The 25,730-nt window shown below is 40.9% G+C and overlaps 2 protein-coding genes across 2 annotated transcripts in view; one reads left to right on the forward strand and one right to left on the reverse strand.

Annotated features, from left to right (window-relative positions):
* Positions 1 to 52: 52 nt before the first annotated feature.
* On the forward strand, positions 53 to 8,015 carry mrps18b (mitochondrial ribosomal protein S18B). Its single transcript, XM_049601647.1, has 7 exons — positions 53 to 166; positions 625 to 793; positions 864 to 961; positions 1,052 to 1,120; positions 3,533 to 3,599; positions 3,701 to 3,760; positions 7,668 to 8,015. The coding sequence occupies exons 1-7, from the start codon at positions 86 to 88 to the stop codon at positions 7,862 to 7,864; spliced, it is 741 nt and encodes a 246-aa protein (XP_049457604.1). The 5' UTR covers positions 53 to 85; the 3' UTR covers positions 7,865 to 8,015.
* abcf1 (ATP-binding cassette, sub-family F (GCN20), member 1) overlaps positions 8,016 to 25,730 on the reverse strand; it is a 63,243-nt gene continuing 45,528 nt past the window's right edge. The window contains exons 19-25 of the mRNA XM_049601560.1: positions 23,294 to 23,368; positions 21,143 to 21,213; positions 21,032 to 21,064; positions 18,663 to 18,831; positions 18,520 to 18,584; positions 18,361 to 18,433; positions 8,016 to 8,484 (exon numbers count right to left, since the gene is read on the reverse strand). Coding sequence (XP_049457517.1) covers positions 8,318 to 8,484; positions 18,361 to 18,433; positions 18,520 to 18,584; positions 18,663 to 18,831; positions 21,032 to 21,064; positions 21,143 to 21,213; positions 23,294 to 23,368 — 653 coding nt within the window. The 3' untranslated portion in view covers positions 8,016 to 8,317. The remainder of the gene's footprint in view (positions 8,485 to 18,360; positions 18,434 to 18,519; positions 18,585 to 18,662; positions 18,832 to 21,031; positions 21,065 to 21,142; positions 21,214 to 23,293; positions 23,369 to 25,730) is intronic.

Below are 25,730 nucleotides of genomic sequence, written 5' to 3' on the forward strand. Positions count from 1 at the left end.
AAAATAAAATAAAATAAAATAAAACGATATTTACTGAATTATCGCTTGAACTTTTACCTTTCACCTTCACCCCCACTGAAAGAAAATGGCGGCCTCCTTCCAAGGCATCGTTACGGTTTTGTGCCGTGTGTCGCCTTCAATTTCGCATCCATTACGACAGTATCAGGTATTTCTTGTAACTATGCTGTGATATACACATTACCCGATTCAATTATGTGTGAGCAGTTTGTTCTGAGAAGTCAGATGAAACACAGTATCTGAGAGTACAATGAGATGTTGTGTAACCTTACGGTAAAAATTACCCTTGCGCTAACTTGATTAAATTAGAAAATGACAACTTCTCGGCAATAATTCGCGCTGTATAGAACACAGGAAACTGTATTCTGACGGCTCAGCGTTACATTTCTTACCCTCCCAGCAGCACGGCATTCAAAGACCAGTGGTTCATAGCATTTCGGCAGTTTTAAAGTTAGGCCAAACATTATAGGGAGCCAAGTGCGTTTCATGTTGACCGACTCATATACATCCATGTAGTAATGGGTCTCATGCATCCGTCACATTTGGCTGAAGGTGTTGGGGATGAGGTGATGATACAGTGGTGAGATGATTTTCTTTTGCATCCAGACCTGTCTGCAGAGGCTCCCTGTGAGATCATGCCCCACTCTCTCTCCATTCGGACTTCCAAGTCACTTTTTCTGCAAAGCAACATCACTCCAGGATGAAGTTGCTGCTCAGGCTGCCGAGGTTCTCTGCCGTTACAAGGACAGACCCTGGGATTATCTGGAGAGTGAAGGTACCTAAAAGAGTTAAATCTCATTTGCATCCACATACTTGGTTTTACTTATATTCCTTTCTCCTGACAGAGTACACTGAGAGATATGGAACCAATTCAGTATGGGTGGGGTATAGACGGAACCACAAAGGAGGCATCCCCCCACAGAAGACACGCAAGACCTGCATTGTAATATTTCTCTTTTAATCCATCTTTCATCAGGTCCATGCATCACATCTGTCATGTAAAGTGACATTAACACTGATTCTGTCTCTGTAGAGAGGTGACAAGATATGTGGAAACCCCTGTCCGGTTTGTCGGGATCCAAACATTATCATCCACTATCAGGTGAGTGAGGGTCCTAAGGACAGAGGGATGTCATATGCTGTAAAGCCTTGTGAGGCAAATTGTGATTTGTGATATTGGGCTTTATAAATAAAATTGATTGATTGAATTGATTGAGTTAGTGTCTCAGTCACACTTATGGTCATTGAGTTACACTACACTGTAGTGTTCTGTTAGACATCAGTCATCAGTCTTTTGCCTCTGAGACTTTTATTGTAATCAAGTACTAGGCCTGCTCATGTCACTAATTTGTTTGTTTTTTTTTAAAAAAGGAATACATGCTTGACTTGTCCACAATATTTGAACCTGGAGCATCTTGCTGCATAAATGGACTGGGTATTATAGGTAACAGCCCAAGTTCAGACGAGGAGGAAGGTCTGATATTATTTTCTAGGGATGCATGATATGGGATTTTTTTGCCAATATCCAATATGCTGATATATAACAACTAATTCAAATGGTAACAGATACTGATACCAATATATCCATTTTTCTCTACCTAAGTTTAGTGATCTTCAAGCCTCTTCCGTAGTGGAATTAACATCATATTATGCATGGATACTCTTATCATGATGGCCCACCAGCAGATGGAGACATGAAATAGAATGCTTTTCAATGTATGTAATAGTCATACATCGTGCAAAATAAGAAAAAGCATATTGGCTGATTGTGATAGTTCATTTTAAAGCAAATATTGGCCAATACCGATAATGTTGGCCAATTCTGATAGTTTATTTTAAAACCAATATCGGTCAATGCCAATAACATGCTGACATTATCATGCATCCCTGCTATTTTCAGAATGGGATTTGGTTGAATCCTCACTCAACCATGGTACACTACACGTGCAGCCTCACAATTCTATCACAGAGCACCACCTTGACAGAGCCTCAGATAATAATTTGCAGTATCAAGTTGCAATATCCTCTGCAGTCCAAACAGGATTTGTACATCCTTGTGGCTGTGGCTTCATTGTTCTTCTGAGCTGATGAGACACATTTCTATTCAAAAATCAGTGAGAAAGATAGTCAATTTTTTTTATCATACTGTGCTTCTGTAAAGTTGTTTCAGTTTTAAGAGAGACTAGAGTACAATGGGTAGAATGTGCTTTAAATACAAGGACCACAAGAAAAATGGTTTAGGAATTCAAGTAAAATCTGGGTCACAGCATTTTGTCAAAATCTGTGGGCATCAGCCATCCAGTGTAAATCACCATAATCAGACTGATCTAGTCTAGACTAATCTAGACTGATTAAACTGATAAAAATCTAAATTCCAAAGGTAAAATATCTGAGAAGTATACACCAGCCACATTACTTTTGTCATAAACACATATAACAAGCTCTATTTTTATAAGGATCCTAAAATGTGGTTATTAAAGAATTTTGACCTTGATATTCACTGAGTGGGACATTTTACAGTGTAAAATTAAAATACTGACCATGAAAGCACTGTTTCTAAATGACCTCATATTTCATGTTACTCATCATCAGTACAATGAATGTTAAGTTAGTTGGCAGTAGTTTCTTTCAGAACTGTACCAAGTAATGTTCAAGGACAAAATTAAAACAAAGTTTCATTAGTGGTTTCAAACAAATCAAATGAAGTTGCAGTTGGATGGTATGAATCATAAAAATGTATATTTACTCTTTGTGTAATGAAACAACGGGCAGCAGTTTCTTCACTGTAAACTACTAAACAAAAGATGGAAAGTGAGAGGTTTCATTTTAATAGTCCTGTTAGTAAAAACTACTGCAAGCTTCACTTGGTGTTACAGGTTCCAAAAGGAACCATGAATATTATAGCCAGCGAACAACATGAGCCTGTTTCACAATTAACTGTGTATTTTGTAAGATTATTCGAATTGGCAGGTTAATAATAAGCAGAAGGCTAACACTAGGTTAACAGCAGATCTGCAATTATATCTGAATCATGCCATCACAATGTAAAAAAAAAACCCAAAACAGAAAAACTTAACTACATTTTTGTTAATTTTCTAAAACCACTGACGAGGAGCTGATTCCAACAAGCACATCCCCACTGTGTTTAGTGTCCCCTGGAAAAAGTTTCCACTGGCTTGGTGTGCTACTTGCAGGGCTTTTCTGCACAATTTTCTCTATCTAGTTGAGTTTTCTTTATTTGCTACCTATTCCAGATGGTGATGTGTTGTCAAGTTGATGTTTTTTAAAATTGTGTTTTTGCTTATTTGTATATTTTCTTTATTTGAAGTGTTGAGCTCTCAGGGCCACAGTAATATTGGCAGTAAAGAATTAGCTGTTGTGGTATCAAAATCACATCATCAGGGCACAGTTCCATATAACATGTATAGCTTGATGTTGTGACATTGTGCAGTTCAACTGATTACCTCATTTCTTCTACGATGGTATGCCAACCCAAATGCATCTTCTCCTGCAGAATGTGAAACTGTTGCAGCAGTTCATTAGTCCCTACAGTGGAATGGTGTATGATCCCACTCTGACTGGTGAGTCAATATGTCACCAAAGTGAGCACATGTATTGATGCATAAGGGTCTTCTAGTCTACTATCAGATGGCTCATGTTGTGTTGGTTGTACTATCTGCAGGTGTGTGTATGAAACAGCAGAAGAAGCTTCATGAGACCATCAACACAGCAAGAGATCATGGTACGTAACACCAAACAACACTTCAGATTATGGGGATAAAAGGACATCCAAAGGGGTGGGGAAACTTATTTCATCAGAATGGAAGAAAGGTGACTTCTGTGATGTTAAACATGGCATAGTTGTTGGTGCCAGACAGACTGGTCTGAGAATTTCAGAAACTGCTGATCTGCTGGGATTTTCACGTACAACCATTCCTAATGTTTACAGAGGATGGTGTGAAAAAGAGAAAATATCCAGTGAGCGACAGTTCTCTGGGCCAAAATTCCTTGTTGATGTTAGAGGTCGGAGGAGAATGGCCAGACTGGATGATTAGACAGGCATCAGTAACTCAAATAACGAGTCGTTACAACCAAGGTATGCAGATGACCATCTCTGAACAAACAACACATTAAACCTTGAAGCAGATGGGCTACAGCAACAGAAGACCACACAGGGTGCCACCTCAGTTAGCTAAGAACAGGAAACTGAGGCTACAATTCACACAGGCTCACCAAAATTGGACAATAGAAGATTGAAAAAAACGTTGCCTGGTCTGATGAGTCTTGATTCTGCAGCGACATTCAGATGGTTGGGTCAGAATTTGGCATAAGCAACATGAAAGCATGGATTCATCCTGCCTTGTATCAATGGTTTATGCTGGTGGTTTACTGGTGTGGGGGATATTTTCTTGGCACACTTTGGGCCCCTTAGTACCAACTGAGCATTTAAACACAGCCTACCTACCTGAGTATTGCTGCAGACTGTGTCCATTCCTTTATGACCACAGTGTACCCATCTTCTGATGGCTACTTCCAGCAGGATAACACGCCATGTCACATGGCATACGTACAGGTACCCTCAGTAAATGTGACTCTGGATTGCCACCTAGTGGCAGCAGAAAAGTACAATTTCCCATGTCCCCTGTACAACCCAGTATTTTTCAAAAGCTAATCCTAAATTAGGTTTTGACTTTCAGTCTTGCTACATGTTATATTAGGACTAAGGCTGCATTTTAATAGGAATTTGTTAAAAGTTACAAAGTATCTTTATCTCAAATTAGTTCACAGCTGCCTCAGGTGAGATGGATTGAGGAGTAAAAGATAGAAACTGATCTGGCAAATTTTCAAATCCAGTAGGGCTGCACGATTGATTGTTAAAAGATCACACTCTTGATTCAGGCATAAATGCAATCTCATTTCTGAAGGATAGCCATTCTGCCATCTTTGCTTTGGAGAATTGCATATTTAGAATGAGTGGTCATAATTTGTCCCAGCTGCAGCACGCACAATTGCACTTCTAGGCTGACAGTCTTCCTGAACCTGCCGCTTTGCTAACAATTAACCAATCGAATAATCAAATTAACCACAAGCTATCTGTGAGGTCAGGCCATAGATGACCAAAACAAAAATGTGATTCTCATTTATCAAGAATTGTGCAGCCCTAAAATACAGTAGACCATTTTTAAGACCTCAGCAGCCATTGGGGTAATCAGAGTGACTGGTATTAATTTGCAACACTTGTGGATGTCCTGCCACTATATTCATTTTATGCAAAGGCCCAGTAAAGTACTGCTGATAGAAATTAGGATTATCACCTTAAATTTAGCCTTTTTGCTTTGTGGTATTGCAACTTCAATATGGGGATGTGATTCGGAGGTGTGGAAATCATATGACTCGGACTCAAATCTCGATTTGAGTCACAGATTTGATCCCTTTAATTTCCTTTAACTTTCACGTCTGTCCGTCCTGGAAGAGGGATCCCTCCTCAGTTGCTCTTCCTGGGGTTTCTACCGTTTTTTTCCCTGTTAAAGGTTTTTTTTTTTTTTTGAGTTTTTCCTTATCCGCTGTGAGGGTCCTAAGGACAGAGGGATGTCGTATGCTGTAAAGCCCTGTGAGGCAAATTGTGATTTGTGATATTGGGCTTTATAAATAAAATTGAATTGAAAATCAAAAAATACTTGCAAATGACTTGCACTTTGACACCAATGACTTGTGACTTCACTGGGACTTCAGCCGTTGGACAAGAAAGTATTTGATACCTTTCCTCAAGCCCAAAGATTGAAAAGTTATTAAGTGTGCTGCAAATCCTTTTATTTCCTTCATATCCTGCACTGTTTCCCTGTGTGTAATTAGCACAGCAGCACTCTGCCACTGCTCAATGATGAGCGCCGCTGCAGGATTTAAAAATCTCCCGGTATACAATCAACTCGCCCTCTCTACTTAAGCAGCCAGAGCAGGTGATGAGTGAGGGTTATAAATTGAACACTTGCAGATAAGGGTACTGATCAATTGGCCAACGTTCAATCTCAGCAGTTTGAAGGATGATCAGAAGAGCTGACCAGATATTGCCAAACACCAAGCATAATTTCTCTGCACGCTGCTAAAATAGCTTCCCTGGTTTGGAGGTTCTGACAAATTCAGTTCAATTCAATTCAATTTTATTTATAAAGCCCAATATCACAAATCACAATTTGCCTCACAGGGCTTTACAGCATACGACATCCCTCTGTCCTTATGACCCTCACAGCGGATAAGGAAAAACTCCCCCAAAAAACGCCTTTAACGGGGGGAAAAAACGGTAGAAACCTCAGGAAGAGCAACTGAGGAGGGATCCCTCTTCCAGGACGGACAGACGTGCAATAGATGCCGTACAGAGCAGATCAGCATAACAAATTAACAGTAATCCACATGACACAATGAGACTGAGAAAGAGAGAGAGAGAGATGCAGGTAATGACAGTAGCTTACAACATTATTGAAAGTAATAATATTATAGTTATAGTTCTGGCTACTGCGGTACAATATGTTGAAAGTATGTATTAATATCTGGCAGTATACAAGTGTGACAATAGTCATATGTGTATAATAACAGTAGAAGTATGACTAATGACTAATGATGGCAGCAGCCATTGAAGCTCACACTTATCAGTGTTGGGATAATGTGCTAATTTTGTAATTTATTACGTAATATATTGCGTTTTAGCAGTAACAAAGTAATATAATGCGTTACCAATAGGATTTTGGATATTACATTTACAGCGTCTCGTAATGTGTTCATCCACATTGAGCCATACTGCTGCACCTCCACCAGTGTGCCAACAGAAAAAATATCATCCAAAGGTGGTTGTGTGTTGTCATGTCATTACAGATGACATTATAGAAGGGTGCCAATAATTGGCACATATGGAGAGACATTTTATCAAACGTAATTTGACATCTACAAGAAAGGAAAGATTGTCTTACAGAAGGTATCTTACACATTTGGGATTAAAAAGAAATTGACGTTTTTTCCCAAATACAGGATTACTTTACAGCAAGACAGGCCAGAAACACAAAAATTCATTCTGTTATGGTTAATAGTGCTTCATGCTTTGAAAGTGCAATGTCAGCACTACTTTTTTATGATAAATTTCAGTTGCACTTGTTGTAATGAACATGTTTCAGCAGATAAATACAAATTTTTAAAAGCATTCATGATATTTGTAATTTATTATTTACTCTTAAAATGGCATGACATTTGGTCAAGAGTGCATTATTACTTGTTTAGGACTCAAAACTCTGTTTAGGACTTGACCTACCTGGGACTTGCAAAACAATGACTTGGTCGCACCTGTGATGTAAATACTACATATGCAGCTTTTGAGTCGGATGCTTTGTAAATGTAATACCATTTAGATGCAGTTTTGAAATTGTTTGCATTTATAAATATTATAATCTCAAGTGTGTCCTATTGTGAGAGTGGAAAACCCTGTTGGAGCACTGACTCATTGAAAAGCCAGTGGTGAGGCAGCTTGTTGGAGTGGGGCACAGCAGGTTCTGCAGGTTAGGTGAACTGAAGGAATTTCTCTGATGTCATCAGATGGTTAAAGTGATTATTTTAATAACGGAACCAGTCAGGCATCAATTCCAACACGCTGTCTTCTCTTTCAGGCTTACTCCCCTTTCAGATTCCATATGTGGAATTTTCAGGGGAGGATTACTCCAATACCCATGATGCTGTGGGGTCAACACCACCTCCTCATTCATTAACCTCGGGTGACACCTGGTATAAATGGTACAGTGAAATAACACCTGATGAGACTGAAGTGGCCAAGGTGAAGAAGACATACAAGGTTTACTTAAAGTGATGGAGACTCCAGAGGCAGTTCATTTGGTGATATCATTGTGATGTTGTTGCCCATAATGCAGTAACTGTCTGGTTTGCTATACATATGTACATCTACTGGACCATGTGAATTTCATATCCTTCTGGTATGTAAATAAACTGCACAATAGAAACATGGAGAAAAAAATGTTTAATTTTATTGTTTAGCTTTTGTAGATCTTGAGCAGACACATTTTTACCTCCTATATTTATAGAAATCAACAGTAGGAAAGACCCTCCAGGATCTGTCCAACTTCATGCTGTTACAGGTGTTCTAGACCAGAAGATAGGGAAAAGATAGCCCCAACAAAGCCAACCTTTTACTTAGCAATGTTTAATAGAGAGAAAAGCCAACTGGGCCCAGATGGAGTGTGTGTAGCATACGACGGAGGGACACGGTGTAGCACAGCATTGTGTCCTGACAGTGGCTGTGTGATCAAGGGTTGACCTTGTTGACCACTGTCTCTCCCAGGGACTCCAGCACCTCCCGCTTGTAATCGTCAAAGTCTCCATCAATCTGGTTGATAGTACAGTCTTCCACCACCCACAGCTGGCACTGAGTCTCTGTGATGAGCCGGGCGTCGTGACTCACAATGATCACAGCTGGACAAAAGGGGAGAGCTTGTTAGTGCTGTAATACAGGGCCAAGCAGTACACTTATGAGTTGATCATTTAAATGTAGTCTTAGCTGTTGGGAGAGTCTCTCTTCAGGCATCACTCACTATCTGTAATGTCCATCTCTAGAGTGTTTACACACTTTAACATGGAGCCCCATCAGTACATTTTAGGACAAAATCATACCCATTCAGCTGATTACAGACAGTGTGATTCAGTCAGTAAAATTCTTGGTACATGGCTCCATTCATCTACCCTTTGATCATTTGGGTTCTGCTGGTACCATGAAAAGAGAAACAGCCCCATACCATGATGCTCTGTCCTCCAAACTACACTGAAGTTGTGGAACTTTTAAGGTCATATGCAGAGCCATTGCTCCTCCAAACACAGCACGTCATACTTCTTGAAGCAAGGTTAGATTTCTGTCTCCTCTGATTACACTAATGTTCTCCTAATCTACAGGCTTCTCCAAATGTTATGGAACAAGCTTTTGGGCAAAAATATGGTGCACCATGTTTGGAGGAGAAATGGCTCTGCATATAACTCAAAAATATCACACCTACTATGTAGTTTGAAGGTGGCAGCATCATGGTATGGGGTTGTTTCTCTTACCATTGCACCAGCAGAATCCAAATTTCTTGAAAAGAATCTGTCCACCAGAACGGTGAGGATGAGACACAGGTGGATCTTTCAGCAGGACAAAGATCCAAAACATACTACAAAGAAGACTCTCAGATGGTTTCAGAGGAAGAAAATAAAGGTGTTGGAATGTCCCAGTCAATCACCAGACTGAAATCTAACATAACATTTGTGGAAGAAGCTGAAGATCAAGACTCACCAACTGGTCCCTCAATCTTCTGGATTTAAAGACTGTCTGTGTGGATGAATGGACCTAAGTATCATCTAAACCACGTGACAGATTGATGTCTTCATACAGGAAGCATATTTAAAGCTGCTGCTGCAAACAAAAGCTCTCCACCAACTTTTCATTTCATTTGGTGCGTTCAATACTTTTTCCCTGTGTTATTCCACTTTATTGTACATAACTTATTTTGGATTGAAATGTTACAATTTTTTTGCCTGTATAGTTTTATTGAGTTAATCAATGATGGGTGCAAACTTCATGTGAATAGCTGCACTGGAAATAGGGGTAGGGGATATGGCCCTAAAATAATATCACAATATTTCAGGGTATTTTTGCAATAACCATATTCTTGACAAAATGACAAATTAGTTATAAAGATATTTTATTATTAATTTAAGAACCTAGAATTGCAACAAAATAAGTGATATAATTTTACATGTCAACCTAATAGTTTGCCTTCAAATATTCTGTAAAAACCTAACAAAAATGATCTCTCATTTCTTTAGTCTGTGAACAACAACCAAAACTCAGCGTGAGATTCAGATTCTGTATACCTTATTATTAGTCCAACTAAAAATCCACCACAAATGACACATTTAAACAGTTCCCAAACACAAAAAATGTACCCTGGGATCTTAATATATAAATGAACAGGTAATTCCCTTCTCTTTTAGCAAAATCCTAAATGATTGAGTTTTTTTTTTCCCACCATGACCTTTATGCTTTGCCATTTCTCCTCTAATCATCACGCTGTAACCCATGACAGGCTGTTAGGCTACCAGAACTATCGCACTTTCACATATAAGTAGTTTTTGTCAAGCCACAAGTATTGCATAGATTTACATTCCCAAAGGTTTATGCCAAAATCACTTGACACTGACTCCCGTGTGCGCATGGCGAGAGGAGAGGGAGAGATGCTGTGCTGCTGCCAGAGGAGCTGCTGAATGAGTTCCCTCTGAGTGGTAAGTCGCTTTAAGAGTCTGACAAGTCCGAGGCTGTCCATAAAACATTCAGGATGCAACAGTTTCTTCCAGGCTCTGAATTCAAGAGCCTATACTTGTGACCAAGCATTCAAACTTCTTACAATTAAACTAGAACAGCATCCATAGCAAAGAATGTCCCAGGAAGTTCTGTTACATTTTGATGTGGCAGAACCATTTCACATATTCTTCTTCCTTTTCAAAACATGGCTCCTAAATTACCCAGAATGCAACTTGACAGCCAACAGTTAGGTGTAAGATTGGGGTGTGTCAAGCTATTAGTAGCTAATGTAGCCTTTAGTCTCACCTGACCACAGGGTTCAAATGTCAGGAAAGCAATACAGAAAGAAGAGGTGGCTGTCTCGACCTTAATGCTGTTGGGCAGGTTCTTCTGTGTTCAGTATTTGTTGCTTTCTGAAGTCAAATGATGACACAGAGGTGCCAATAGCAAGTCTCTTGATTATAGTGGAGAGTTTCTTTATGTGTGCAGCAATGTGTTTGACAGCTCTTTGGAAAGTTTGCTGCAGTTTTTACTCCATCCAGCTTTTGTTATGAGATAATTCACATAAAATTGTTTAGATGCACACATGGTGTGGATCCTTTCAAGAACAGCTCAGTGCTTAGTGTGTGCATATTGAAGCATTAGTGATGCACGAACTAACTGGCTTTGTGTTTCAATGTTGCATATTAACTTTTGAAAATATCCTCCAACGTTAATTTTTTTGAACCACTAATTTGTAAAATTAGGTCGGCCTACACAACAATTTTAGAACAAGCTCCTCTGCTCAAAACATTAAGGAAACACTGAATCATCACAGTATAACACCAAGTCTGTTAAACTTAAGGGATATCAATCTGTCCATTTTGGAAGCACGGGTATGAGCGCAGGTATCAGTTTCACCTGCATTGGTGCAAATGAAATTGACAACAGGGGCAATGGAGAGGCAAAAGCAAGAAAACAACCCAAAAAGGGAATGGTTTTACACGTGGTGGCCTCAGACAGTTGCTATCTCCTTATTGTTTCAAACTGATTCTTCTCTAGTTTTGTGTTCTGCTAGTGTCCTTGTCACTACTGGTAGCATGAGCCGGTACCTGCAACCCAATCGGGTTGCACAGGTAGTCCAGCTCCTCCAGGATGTAGTGTTGTCATGGTACCAAAATTGGGACCCACGGTACGATACCAGTGAAAGTATCACAGTTCTGAGTAGTATCACGATACCACAGCAAAAAGTAGGCAGATGTGCCTTTTGTCATTTATAAAAAGAAATCACTTTTCTATAATACATCAATGATATTTCAATGGAATAAATTACCTATTGACTTATTCATAATTCAAAAACAACACCAATAAGTGATTAACATAGGGGGGATCAAAATAAAATAAATAAATAAAATAAAAATCAACCAGCCAACCTCCTCCTCTGATAAGTTAAGAACAGTCCCTTCAGTGCGGTGAGGTTTGTGGACCGTTACCTGCCACAAAGAGAGAAATGTGAAAGGCTCGTTTCTCCTCTGACACATCACATACCTGTGTGCCACCACGGCTCAGCTGTTCAGGTACTTATGACAACAATGAAGAGGAAATTATTGGACCTGGAGCCAGGCTTCTCGGTCGCCGGTAAACTGTGTTATCTTGCGGTGGCTGTAATGCTCCGCCGTATTCCTGTCTGTGACCCCCGTTCAACCCACAACCGGCAGGATTTGCCTTTCTTTTCTGCTGCTGGTTGAAATCTGTACTCGCACAGCATGCTCCTGGATGATTTCTTTTGCTCGCACAAAACTATTTTTAGTCGCAAATGCGAGTAAAATGTTCGCACCGTAAAGGTCTGAGGAAAACAAATCACTGTAGCATATATAAACAAACCTAGCCTACAAGTAAAAAGAAATAAATAATAACTTTCACTGCTTAAAGATACTCAATAGTTGAGCTAATACCTGAAATGTCACTGGAAAACAAACCATTGCAGCAGCATATTGAGTGCCAGGTGGCCAGCGCGTGCCATTATTGGACGGCGCATGGACACTCACCCTCTTGCGATTGGACTTTGAACTTATCCCGGTACCGTGAGGTACCATAGTCACAAGGTTTGCTGTTTCATCTTGCAAAGTCTCAAAATCATGAAGGAATTACCAGGAGACCAGCCTTTACACAAGGAGGGCTGGGCAGGGCCGTAGAAAGGCATCAACCCAGCAGCAGGACCAGTATCTGCTCCTTTGTGCGCGGAAGAACAGGAGGAGCACTACCAGAGCCCTACAAAATGACCTACAGCAAGCTACTGGTGTGCATATTTCTGACCAAACCGTCAGAAACAGATTTCATGAGGGTGGCATGAGGGTTGGACATCCTGTAGTGGGACCTGTGCTCATGGCCCAGCACTGTGAAGCTTGATTGGCATTGGCCAGAAAACACCAGAACTGGCAGGTCCGCCACCAGCACTCCATTCTCTTCACAGATGACTGCAGGTTCTGAGCACATGTGACAGGCGCAAAAGAGTCTGGAGATGCCGTGGTGAACATTATGCTGCCTGTAACATCATCCAGCATGTTTGGTTTGGTGGTGGGTCAGCGATGGTCTGGGGAGGCATATTCTTGGAGGGTCGCACAGACCTCCCATGTCATGGCCAACGGTACCCTAGTTGCTGTCAGGTAGTGGGGATGAAATCTTTAGAGGGACTGTCAGACCTTATGCCGGTGCAGTGGGCCCTGGGTACTAATTGTTGACTAACTGTGATAGACTGGGAATATGACAAGAAATGGTGTGAGACCAGGTTTGGCAACAGGTCAGGAGCCTTTGTGCTCCATTCTATTGAAACGGCACGTTCGTTAAGGGGGTCGTCTGCCAGTGGGCTACAATGAGTACCGGGCCATCAAATCCCAGCATCCGCAGTGAGAGGACATGGAATTGTTTGCGCTTTTACGCATGGGTTGGTGGTGAAGTGGCGCACACGACTCGTGCTACGGACGGACGAGCCACGTATCTCGGTGCCGCTTAAAAACAGGTAATACATCTAGCTACATCTTTCCCACATCAAATATCCGTTATCGCCTAGACCCGCGTGCGTAAAAGCGCACACAATTCCGTGTCCTCTCACCGCGGATGCTGGGATTTGATAGCCCGGTACTCATTGTAGCCCACTCTTATAAGACCCAATAATAATAATAATAATAATAATAATAACAATAATAAGTTACTGTGGACCTATATGCCATGCTTTTTAATAAAATTACCAGAGGTGTTCACTGAAAAACAGGTAATGTCAGCCTGAATTACTCGCGTGTGTCCCCGGAAAATCACTGACATGCATGGGAAATATGGCTTCTACAGGCTCGCCATAGCTTACTGTCAGGACTCAGGGACCAGAATTCGTGATGGCGGACCGTTGGAATGGTGATATTTTGGAGTGGAAGCCTGTAACCGTTGGTTAAATGGCCCGTTCGGTTGGTATTTGGATAACTGGGGCTTTACTGGTATAATGCAATGGCACCACCCAGCAGTGAAACCCGTGTACGCGTTTACATGAAAAAAAAATGACCCACTCTAAACGTTGAGAGATTTTTGTACATGAACTCACCCCTATGTATGACTGTACAAAAGTGAATGCTGAAGACAAGGCAAGGCAAATATCTTCCAATGACATGCTACAGGGCAGGGTGGCTCAGAGAGAATACTCCTAGTGAAGTGTGTCCTGAGTAAGGATAGACCGATACATCGGCCGGCCGATATATCGGGCCGATATTTGAGTTTTTTTTACTTGTATCGGCATCGGCCGATACGTGGGTGGGTTCGCGGATTTATTTTTCCCTGGCATTTTTTTCATTTGAAAGTATGTGGTTAAGTTGAACAAAGCTGTTGAATCCTACTGTGTACAGTAGTTGTTGTTTTATTTATGCTTCAGCTTAAATATTTGTTTATTTTATAAAGACATTGCTGGAAGATTTAAGAGCACTGAACTCTTTTTTTTATTTGAATGTATGATGATAATAATAATAATAATAATAATCTACCTGTTCTACCTCAACTTTCCATCTTGTTTTAGTGTTTTTTACTGTTCAATAAATGTTTCTTATTTTAGCAGTATCGGCCCCAAATATCGGCTCAAGAAAATCTGCAGTCCATAATCGGTTATCGGTTAAGGGTGATGGAAAAAAATCGGTATTGGCATCGGCCCTAAAAAATCCATATCGGTCTATCCCTAGTCCTGAGTCTTATTGGAGTGGTGCAACTCATAGCCTCATGGCTCTTGTGAATCACATTGCAAATCCAATGAGCCAGCCACTAAAGCTGACATCACAAGTCCCTGGGTATGTGTGCTGTGGCAGACGACAAGTTGGTCAGACTTTTTGAGTGGAATAACCTCGAAGGTAGAGGTGATAACCAAGAGTTGAAAAAACGGATTTAGTCACAGCTCCAATACTCCCCATCATTGCTCCAACTTTCCAGGCAGATATAATCAACTTGAAACATGTACTGCAACCTTCTAAAACAGTACAGCATGCTCTGGAGCACGTTTTGATTATGTACATGACTGGTATGATCAATGCGGATGCAGACACTGGATGTTTCTCAAAGTCAAAGAAGGATCCTCAAACTGCCGAATTTGAAGGACGCTACGTCATAGACCCCTGCCGAAGGACTGTTCCAATGTCAAGGATCCTTCAGAGTTTCACGAAGGACTGAGTCCTTCTTTCAGAGAAATTCCAAGGGTGCATGTGTGGATCCTACGCGGGTATAAAATCCCCACAATGCTTTGAACACAATTTACTGGAAGTGAGACAGGGCCTCTTCAATGAAACTTCTACCAGCGAGTTTTTATCATACAAGCGTGAAAAAACATATAGACAGTATAGAGAGAAACCTCATAATTTACACTTCCAAATGCGTCCACTGCCAAATAATGGCATTTTTTGAAATAACGTGATTTAGATAAAACATAAAACTTTCATTCCGTCAGTTTCAATAGGTGTATTTTTCGGGGAATCATGGTGAAAATGGCCAGAGCAGACACATTTGAATATCCTGCAGGTCAAAGAATCACTCATTTGTTTTGAGGTGAACTTATTTCAGTGGATTGCGCGGTGGTATAATGTGAAATCGGCGCAGTCAGCTGTCTCAGAGCAGCACAGCTCATCAGATCAGATCCGCTATTCATATTATTGTAGTGCAGTATGTGGTGACACATACATAAAATATGGATCACTTTGAAATGACAGAGTGATTATGTGTGTGAGTCTGTGTATATACTGTTAATGATAATTTAGGACTTTTTCAGCTGCTGTCTGTACTTCATTACTCCACTTACTCTTAAATATGATCCAGGGCCCGTATTCACAAAGATTCTCAGAGTCCTCTCAGAGAGCTCCTAACTTAGCCTAAAAATTCCTAGCAAGGAATCTTAGCTTAAGAGTGATTCAGCAAGTTTCTGAGAGCAACTCTGAGCAAGGAGGGGACAGAAACTTTTATCTTAGTGAGGAGGTGTGGTTGACCCCGTCGCTAGGTATGACGCAGTCTTCTAAAAGCTGTGATTGGTTGTTACAAAAAGGAAAAAAAAGAGAAAAACAAATGCGCTCCTAGCAATGAATGGACAGTGAAATTAACTGATCATAGAACTTAGACTGTATTAAGAAATGTGTAATCGTGAAAATAATTTTATGTCATGGTGATGAAACTCAGCAAAATTAAATTAATTGCTACACTGCTTCAAAATGTTTGAACGTACCTCATTCACATGCCGATTATTATATTGATTTTCTTATTGTTATGTTTATTCGCCCATGCTGGTAATTTTACTACTTAATCTATTTGATATTAATGGTGGACGCAGACTCAGCTGTCAGCAATTACTGTGATTGCTGGCCTCCTTGTAAAAAGCGATTTGATTTGGCAGAATGACCAAAACAACGAATGAAATGGAGGAAAAAGAACGAGAAAGCCGAACTGGACCGAAGAGCAGTGCCTGCTGTTGGCACAGCTTGTGGAGGAGAACAAAGGAGTTTTAAGAGGGAAATTCGGTCCCGGGATCACGGCACAAGGGAAGAGGTAGACTTGGGAGCACATTGCCCGACACATCAATGCGTTGTTCCCTCTCCTTTTATGCACAAGCGATGAGTGTGTGAAGTGCTGGTACGTGCTGCAATCCAAAGCGGGCGTTATTGCGTTACTATGCTGGGTGGGAAAAGTAAGCTCATCCCTGATGAGGTCAACCACAAACATTATCCCTGCACTATCAAGCCGGTAGCGTCTTATTAAATCACTGTCGTTCAATATACGGAACATATCTCTCTTCCTCTCTGTCTTTCCACAATCTTCTCTGTTCGAGACACTCTTAGGCTCCTTAAAAGTCCTCCTCCCTCCTCTTAACAGTTTTTCACCTTAGGAGCTCTCTTAAGGCCTAAGATGCTTTGTGAATAACTTTTATCTTACCAAGGGAAAATTCTAAGAAAAATCTTAGAATTCGAGGAATTCTAACATTTTTCTTAGAATGACGTCACTAAGAGTTACTTTTAGTCTTAGGATTCTTTGTGAATACGGGCCCAGAAATATATTCTCTCTAAAAGTCACATGATTCTGACAATAATGATACATTTGTTTTAAATTGAACAACATTAGAGAGTGCCAAAATTATCACAGTACCCTCAGTCTGCTGAGGGTTAATGATGATCACCTGGGGCCGGTTGCACCAACTGGTCTTTACTACGCCTGGTCATAACTCCTAAGACGGTCTTTGTTGAGACCGGTCTTAAGGAGTGGACTTACACCGGTTGCACCAACAGGGCTTATGCCTGGGAAGAAGTGGAAGGTCTCCTCATCAAGGCAAAAAAAGACGAGAGAAGAGACGAGAAGAAACGCGCAGAGAAGGGAAGAGAAGAGAAGAGAAGAGAAGAGAAGAGAAGAGAAATCATCCAACTGGCGGGGGTCCCCTGCCAAAACCTCAATTTACAGTGACATCATTGTTGATGTATTTGGGGAGGACTCCCCTGCCTTCACTGGTTTGGATGGCTTGACATGTTGCAGCCCGACACAAACTGTAAATCCGGTGACAGCTCTTCAGTAAGTTCAAACAGATCTCTCCTACCGAATCGAAACCTCTCAATCAGCTCTGATTGCGTCTGTCCCTAATTAATCTCTCCTGTCTAAATGCTCGCTCATTGTACAGACAGTGGATGAGACGTGTCATTATCAAGCTGCACTCTCTGCGCTCTAGAGCGCATGAGCGAAGCTTGATAATGACCTTACACCTGCTCTTGACTAGGCCTAAGATTTATGCCCAGTCTTGGTGAGAAGAAGGCTTAAGCCTAGATGGTGCAACCAGCGTAACTGACTTAGAACACCAAGTTGACCGACTTAGCTTAAGACCAGGCGTAAGCCCTGTTGGTGCAACCGGCCCCAGAGGACACTCATTACTCTGATCCAATGTGTCTTCACTAAATGCTAGGGAGGACTCTTGCCTTGGCAGGATCCTTCCCTTGGAGGAGAAACACCCACTGTCTCCACATTTAAGAGCAGAATTAAGACTTTCCTCTTTGATGAAGCTTATAGTTAGGGTTGGCTCAGGCTTGCTTTGGACGCCTCCCTAGTTAGGCTGATATAGGCCTAGTCCGCGGGGGACTTTCTATGATACACTGAGCTCCTTTTCTCCTTCTCTCTGTCGCTCTCTCTCTCTCCTTTGCCAACACTCATGTCCTGTTACTACATCACGCTAACTTGGCCATATTGCATGTCACTAACTCGGCTTCTTCTCCGGAGCCTTTGTGCTCCACTGTCTTTTTTTCCCCCCGTTGAAGGGTTTTTTTGGGGGAGTTTTTCTTACCCGCTGTGAGGGTCCAAGGACAGAGGGATGTCGTTTGCTTAAAAATCCCAAGGCATATTGTGATTTGTGATATTGGGCTTTACAAATAAATCTGAATTGAAATTGAATTGAAATAGATTTTTATCTCATCAGTTGTGAATTAATTCCTCGCTGGTGGACTCCTCATGTATAAAAAGCAAAGTGAGAAGTCTAACAGAAACACTCTTCTTACCGCCTTTATATTCATTGATGGCCTCAGATAAGGCATCTATTGACTCGATGTCCAAATTGTTCGTGGGTTCATCCTGTGAGAGAGAAATAAGTTAGTCGGTCATAGAATTAAATTGGGTAGTATATTGGCAGTGTGGATAAAAGGTTCAGTGGCCCTTACCAGGATCAGTACATCAGGCTGACGACAGGACAGTTCAGCAAACACTACTCTGGCCTTCTGACCACCTGTTACAGATAAATTCAGACACAATGTCAGAAAATGTTCCCTTCGTGACAGCTGATGGCAAATGTTCATGTTCATACCAGACAGTTTGGAGATCTGAATGGTGTGGGCGTGGCTCTCAAGGCCAAAACGTCCCAGGCACTTCCTGCTGTCCTGGTAGGGAAGGTTAAAGTTCCTCATCAGGTACTCTGTGGCAGTTTCCTCCATGTTCAACTGATCAGCATACTGCTGATTAAAGAAGCCCACTTTCTGTAGGCACACAAAAGACCCAAGTTACAACTCTTCTTCTGATCTCATTTACCAAAATAAACAGAAGTTGTTGCTGTCTAACACTGTGTTCACACTGTACAAAAGGTAATTAAGAGAGCGGCTAAAAAGCTAGTCATACAGAGGAGTCAGTTACTGTAAGTTTAATTGGATTTGACTTTGTGAAAAATTTAAATTCTTTACAAATGTAAATTGTTTCCTTCATTGTTGTACATTGACTTCAGAAAGTTTTAAGACCCCCTCACTGTTTTCACACTTTGTGTGGTAGATTTAATTTTACATGGATAAAATTGCCATTTTCCCCATTACTTATGTAAATGAGAGATTTCAGTTTTTGATATTTTTACTTTGTCATTATGGGTTACTGAGTGTAAACTGATGGGTAAAAATGGCAAAGTGAGATATGTGTATTTTTGCTCTAAAAGAGATTTTAGATTTGTATAACAGACATAATTCCACAATTTTTATGTGTTTCATTGATGCCTCTAAGGCCTTTGATCGTGTAAACCATGGAAAATTCTTTTATAAATTGCAAAACAGAGGGGTTCCCACATCTCTTGTAAGAATCCTGTTTTTTTGGTATGCACACCAGTCAATGTATGTGAAATGGGGTGATTTTACATCTGATCCATTCAATGTATGCAATGGAGTTAGGCAGGGGGGCATTTTATCTCCCTTTCTTTTTAATATTTACATGGACGAGTTATCCAACCAGCTAAACAGCTGTAGAACAGGCTGTATGGTTGGTGACACCATTATCAACCACATCATGTACACAGATGATCTGGTTATCCTATGTCCATATAGTGCTGGTCTTCAACAGTTACTAAGAGTATGCTCTCAATATGGCTCTGATATTAAATATAATGGAAAAAAGAGTAATATTATGATAGTCAGAAGCAAGGAAGACAATAAATTGTCATTTCCTGCCTTCTCTCTCTCTGGTACTGTCCTCAAAATATGTGAAGAGGTTAAATACTTAGGACATTATCTAACTGATGACCTGTCTGGTGATAGGAACATTCAAAGACAATACCGAATGATGTATGCACAGGCTAATATGTTGAAACGCAAATTTATTATGTGCTCATTGTCTGTGAAGACCACTCTTTTTAAAACTTTTTGCGCCCCAATGTATACAGCCCACTTGTAGCAGCGCTACAAAAGTAGCAGTATACAGAAACTCAAGGTGGCATATAATGATGGCATGAGGATGCTGCTTAAAGTGCCAAGAAGGAGCAGTGCAAGCCAAATGTTTGTCAGTGTTGGTGTATCTTCATGTCCTGCTGTACGCAGGAATCTCATGTACAGTTGTATCTGTAGGATATCTGAGTCACCAAACAGCATAATTTCAGCGCTTGCAAATCCTGCCATGAGTACGGTTAGGTTCACCTCAAGGCTTTTAAACCATTGGCGTTTTAGTTTATATGCAAATATTTGATATTTTTGTATTTGTCTGTCCTTTTATTGTGTCTTGTATTTTTATTGTACTGTACTATGCCTCTGTGACTGGAATAAAGTGTTGAATTGAATTGAATCATTCAGAATTACATCTACAGCACACTAAAGGGTGTAAAAAGTGAAGGGGTTGAGTTCTTGCTAAAGCCACTGTATGTAAACAGCTCATTGATATGGCTTTCATCATCACTGACAGCACTCTGCCTGGTCCTCATACTGGCCAAAATATATGTACAGTCACCAGCGCCATTTTCTGCAAAAACATAATGTACAAAGCTTTACATATCTGCTTTGTTTCTCCAGCACACATGTTCTTACAATCAGCGACTTTTCAAGCAGGCTGTTGTTACAGTATTTTCTATTCAAAAGAGGTGGTCAATAAGATGCCAGCACACTGAAGTTATCCACAGCTCAACCTTTGCCATCAACACTGAGGTACACTGGCACACAGCTCCTTTTATTGTAATTAATGTAGCTTTGTTTCATAAATACAAGTTTCATCTGGCAAGTACACTTTGTGTCTGACAGGCTGTTCTTTAACAGCGGCATCCATCATTAACTCTTGGGTCATGTTAGGCCATGTCAACACATTGAAATGATGAACATATAATGAAACCAGCGCCAGAACAGTAAATGTTATGAACACAGTGACACAGTGTGAGCATAAAGTTAACAGTGTACATTAAGTATTTTAGGAGTCAAACATCAACAGTAAGTTACTTACCAAGCGATGATTCTTCCTCATTTCACCTTTAGTCTAAAAAAGAAACATCAGTTACCTCAGTAGTATATATAGTTGAGTAAAATTCTATTTCTTGCTTATCTACACACTTACAGGATTTAATTTCCCAGTGAGCAGCAGCAGCAGGGTACTCTTCCCAACACCATTGGGTCCAACTATACAAACTAAAGAGAGGAAGAAAACAAGTCACGTCAGTGAGCGGTTGGGTCAGTACATCAGGATGTGAAGTAAGGTCAGCATCAGACTAAGCAAACCACAAGAACAATAAAGGGAAGATTGGAAGATAAACTCAGGGTATATGCAGGAATCCTGAGGTTAATTTCAATACCTTTTTAAGACTTTTTTTTAAGACCTTCCAAAAAAACCTTAAGACCTCATCGCCACTTCAAGCTGTTGTTAGCAGCAACGCATCTTTAACTTACTAAACAGCTGTAGTTTGCAATTAAATCTAAGGAGCACAAACATACAACAGAACTCGGATAAGATGAGAAGGAATAAAGCTTGAAAGAATAAATTAAACGAAAGGCAGGTTTATTAAAATACACCTTAGGTCATAACAAGTAACACATCAGCTATTCAAGGCCAACTTGCTGAAAACAACAATAACTTGGTGAAATTACATTACACCAGTATTTGCAATAGGCTTCCCGGTTGTTACCTTCGACCATCTTTATCCAATCTTTAAACTCCGGCATCTCCAGCCAGGAGTCAGCAAACTTGCATTTCCCCATTTTTATTGTCTTTTGCTCCTTTGTTTGGTGCCTGGACGTGCGCCGTCGCGTGATGTCGCATAGGCACGCGCATGGCCTCGAGTGGCAGTCCAAATGTGCCTACCTACACATCATTGTTTGTAATAGTTGCGAGGAGGAAAATAAATTATACATTCATGGATACTTTTTGTCAAAGCTTGAATGCCAAGAAAATTTACTACTTCATAAAATCGTGATTAAGACTTTTTAATACTTTTTAATAGTGCTGCACGATTAATCTAATCGCAATCGCAATGTCAGGCTGTGCGATTACGTAACCGCATAAAAGGCTGCGATTTGCGATTTAATGTAGGCTAAATAAATGTTAACGTGTGTGCCTGTGAACATGACTGCCTCTCCTGTAGTGTGTGTAGTTTGCTGACATCACGCCCACAAGCTATCTTGGTGCGTGCAGCCGCCGTGCAGCAGTGACCAGGCTGAGTTGGTGGCGAAAAAACATCTGTTACCTGGCGATACTTTGGATTCAGGTACGGCGACGTTGAACAGAAAGACGTGCTGTTTAAGTGTAAAAGTTAAAGTCGCCACGTCCCGCGGCAACACGACCAATCTATATCAACACTTGAGACAGCACAGCACATGGAAAAGTAGGAAGAGTGCATGCGAGAGAAAGCTGAGCCGTGTAACGTTAAAGACAAAGAGACAACTGAAAGCTGCCAGAACCTCATAAAACAACATCCAAGCACAGTTATGCAGACATTTGTAAGTGTCATAGGGAAATCATGGACTCCATAACAAATGAAAAATTGAGCAATTTTGCTCGGGTTCGGCCCACTTGACATGCTGCTGTGTTGTGCTATGGCATGCTGGAATGTGTCATTTACGTAACAATGCCTGAACGCAACATATGCTCGCTCCGCTATGTGTACAGTTCCGTGCTGCGCTGCTGTGTGAGCAGCATGTTTGACTGTGCTCAGTCTGTTGATGGTCATTGACTCACTGTCTGTCCATAACAATAACTGTCAGGTCAGTGCCCCCCTAATATAATGTAGGGAAACACTGAATCTGAATTTCCCTGTGCCCAACAAACTATTTGCTGAAAGCCTCTCACCCTCAACCAGAGCAACAGCAAGTGCCCTCTGCTTGTCCATTTTAGTAACTAATTACTGTATAATAAATATATAATAATAAATAAATAAATAATAATCAATAGACTGTTTACATGGGAAGGTTAGGGTAAGGAGGTGATGTGGTGGTTGCCTGGCAACAATAAAAAGTTGCAGCAAGCGTTTTTCTTACTACTGGCATTTAATTAAAAAAAAAAAAAAAAAAAGAAAGGGCAGTGCAGTGCACCTCACGTTTTGCAACCTGCAAAACATTTCTAAGTGATCAGGCCCTATTCCTCCAACCAACACATCAAGTACACAGGCAAATATGTAAACAGTGCCACTTATATTACAACTGTTTGCCTGATTGTCACATGTGCGTCAATGTTCACAAAATTACTCTTTAATTATAGTAGAAGCAGCATTCTTACTCCTGGAGTCCATGTCGATTCCAAAGTCCACGTTTTTGAAGAGAGGCTTTTGACCATCATAGCCAAAGTCAACACCTGCACAGGGGACAAACGATGGAGTCATTTTTTGTTTACTTTTAAACAAGTCTGCATGTTTAAATGTTTTCAGCAAGTAGTTTTTATACACACACACACACACACACACACACACACACACACACACAATGTAGAATGTTTTGTCAGGAAGACAGACAGATGTAATATGCAACAACAGTCCCTGGCCAGATTGGAATGTAGGACCTTGTGGTTAGCAGATAATTCAAACTGCTTATTAAAGATAGCTGATGGAAGCTTAAAGGGATAGTGCACCCAAAAATGAAAATTCAGCCATTATCTACTCACCCATATGCCAAGGGAGGCTCAGGTGAAGTGTTAGGGTCCTCACATCCCTTGCGGAGATCCAAGGGGAGAGTGGGTAGCAGCACAACTCCACCTAATGCAGGCTGGGCGCCCCAGATTAAAACGTCCAAAAAACACATAATTGAAACCACAGAATATCTCCATGCTGCTCGTCCGTAGTGATCCAAGTGTCCTGAAGCCCCGACATAAAAAGTTGTTTGGAAAAACGTCATTTCAACTCTGTTTTTAGCCTCACTGTAGCCTGTAACTCTAACTGCCTCTCTGTGGACTGTGCTCATGTGTGTGCTCACGTGCTTTCGCTGGTCTCACACGCAAGCGCGCACACGTGAGATCGGTGTACACAGATGCAGTTAGAGCTACAGGCTACAATGAGGCTAAAAAAGGGTTCAAATGACGTTTTTCCAAACAATTTTTTATGTCGGGGCTTCAGGACACTTGGATCACTACGGACGAGCACTATGGAGATATTTTGTGGTTTCACGCCCAGCCTGAATTAGGTGAAGTTGTGCTGCTACCCCCTCTCCCCTTGGATCTCCGCAAGGGATGTGAGGACTCTAAAACTTCACCTGAGCCTCCACCAGCATATGGGTGAGTAGATAATGGCTGAATTTTCATTTTTGGGTGCACTGTTCTTTTCAAAGCTAGATAACCTGTATTTGGCTTTTAATAACAGTCACAAAGAAAAGTTGGACCATTTATTTTATCTGAGCTTTGCCATCTACAGTGAGGCCTGGTAGTCTAGGGGTTTACGGACAGTTTATCCAAAAATCACAATGCACATTTTTCCTCCTACCTGTGGTGCTATTTATCAGTCTAGATTGTTTTGGTGTGAGGTGCTGAGTGCTGGAGATATCAGCCACAGAGATGTGTGCCTTCTCTCCAATATATTGGAACTACATGGCACTCAGCTTGTGGTACTCAAAGCACCTAAAATATCCTTTTGAAAAACTCAACAGCTTGTCTTGCCTCTATCCAGAAATTATGACCTGGTTATTCTGATAACCCACAGTGAGCAGTCAGCAGTTCTCTCTACCTAACTACACCCGCTAACCATATCACCATGCAAAAGGAAGCGTGCATCTACTGCTAGCTCACCTGGCAGTAGATGCCTAAGCTGTAATGTGGCTAGCACCACTGAGCAAGCCAATGTTACAGCTTAGCTGAGCAGGACGCCATTAATGCTTACGTCTCGTACTGTCACGTGAACAAAGCCTCTCATCCATGAGTAGATGCACTCTTCCTTCAGCGCAATGATTCAGTTAGCAGGTGTAGTTCAAGAATAGTTCCTACATGAAACTGCACACAACAAGGTCTGTGGATTATCTTAAGAAACCAGGTCATGATTTCTGGAAAGACACATTGCTGTTGAGTTTTTCAAAAAAGTTTTTATCTGTGCTTTAGGCACCACAATTTGAGTACCATCTAGTTCCATTACACTGAAGAGAAAGCAGAATCTCTACTGCCGATATCTCCAACACTCACACCAAAACAATCTACATTAATAGAATAGCACCACAGGTATGAGGAGAACTACGTATCTTTTATTTTGGTATGAACTGTCCTTTTAAAGAGCCTACTATGAAAACCACAATGTTCCTTTTTCATATTTAGCCAAGGACCATTGTAACATGCCATTCCCCATCTTAGGTCTCAGTTCTGCTTGGGCACTTTACACTTTTGAAGAGCATAGCTTGACAGAAATTAAACAGTTGCGAGACGTTTTCAATTTATGCTTTGGCGAAAGGTTTTTAGTTGTCTCCATGATAATCAGAGACCCCCTGCTTTTGTGTACAGTCCAACTCTATTTCTTTTGCTGTTTGTTAAACAGTAATCTGCACAGATAGCGGTTTAAATCACACAAATATCCCACTGTATATGTGTTTATTTATATTAATTTATGTATGTATATTTATATTTATATTCCTTGATGGATTAGCTCCCAGTCTGTCTGTGAGCAGCAGATTCCCCTAACTTGCTACGGTTGGTGGGTGCTGACAGACAGCTGCATCTGTGGACAGAGACGCTGAATGCAGGACAG

This window comes from Epinephelus fuscoguttatus, linkage group LG17 (genome assembly GCF_011397635.1).
Source record: "Epinephelus fuscoguttatus linkage group LG17, E.fuscoguttatus.final_Chr_v1".
NCBI lineage: Eukaryota > Metazoa > Chordata > Actinopteri > Perciformes > Serranidae > Epinephelus > Epinephelus fuscoguttatus.

What these genes read in the sequence shown, in the direction of transcription:
- mrps18b (XM_049601647.1), top strand. Translation starts at nt 86, where the DNA reads ATGGCGGCCTCCTTCCAAGGCATCGTTACGGTTTTGTGCCGTGTGTCG. An exon ending in GTATGATCCCACTCTGACTG is followed by an intron (nt 3,600 to 3,700) that starts GTGAGTCAATAT and finishes TACTATCTGCAG; the next exon opens with GTGTGTGTATGAAACAGCAG. An exon ending in CAACACAGCAAGAGATCATG is followed by an intron (nt 3,761 to 7,667) that starts GTACGTAACACC and finishes CTTCTCTTTCAG; the next exon opens with GCTTACTCCCCTTTCAGATT.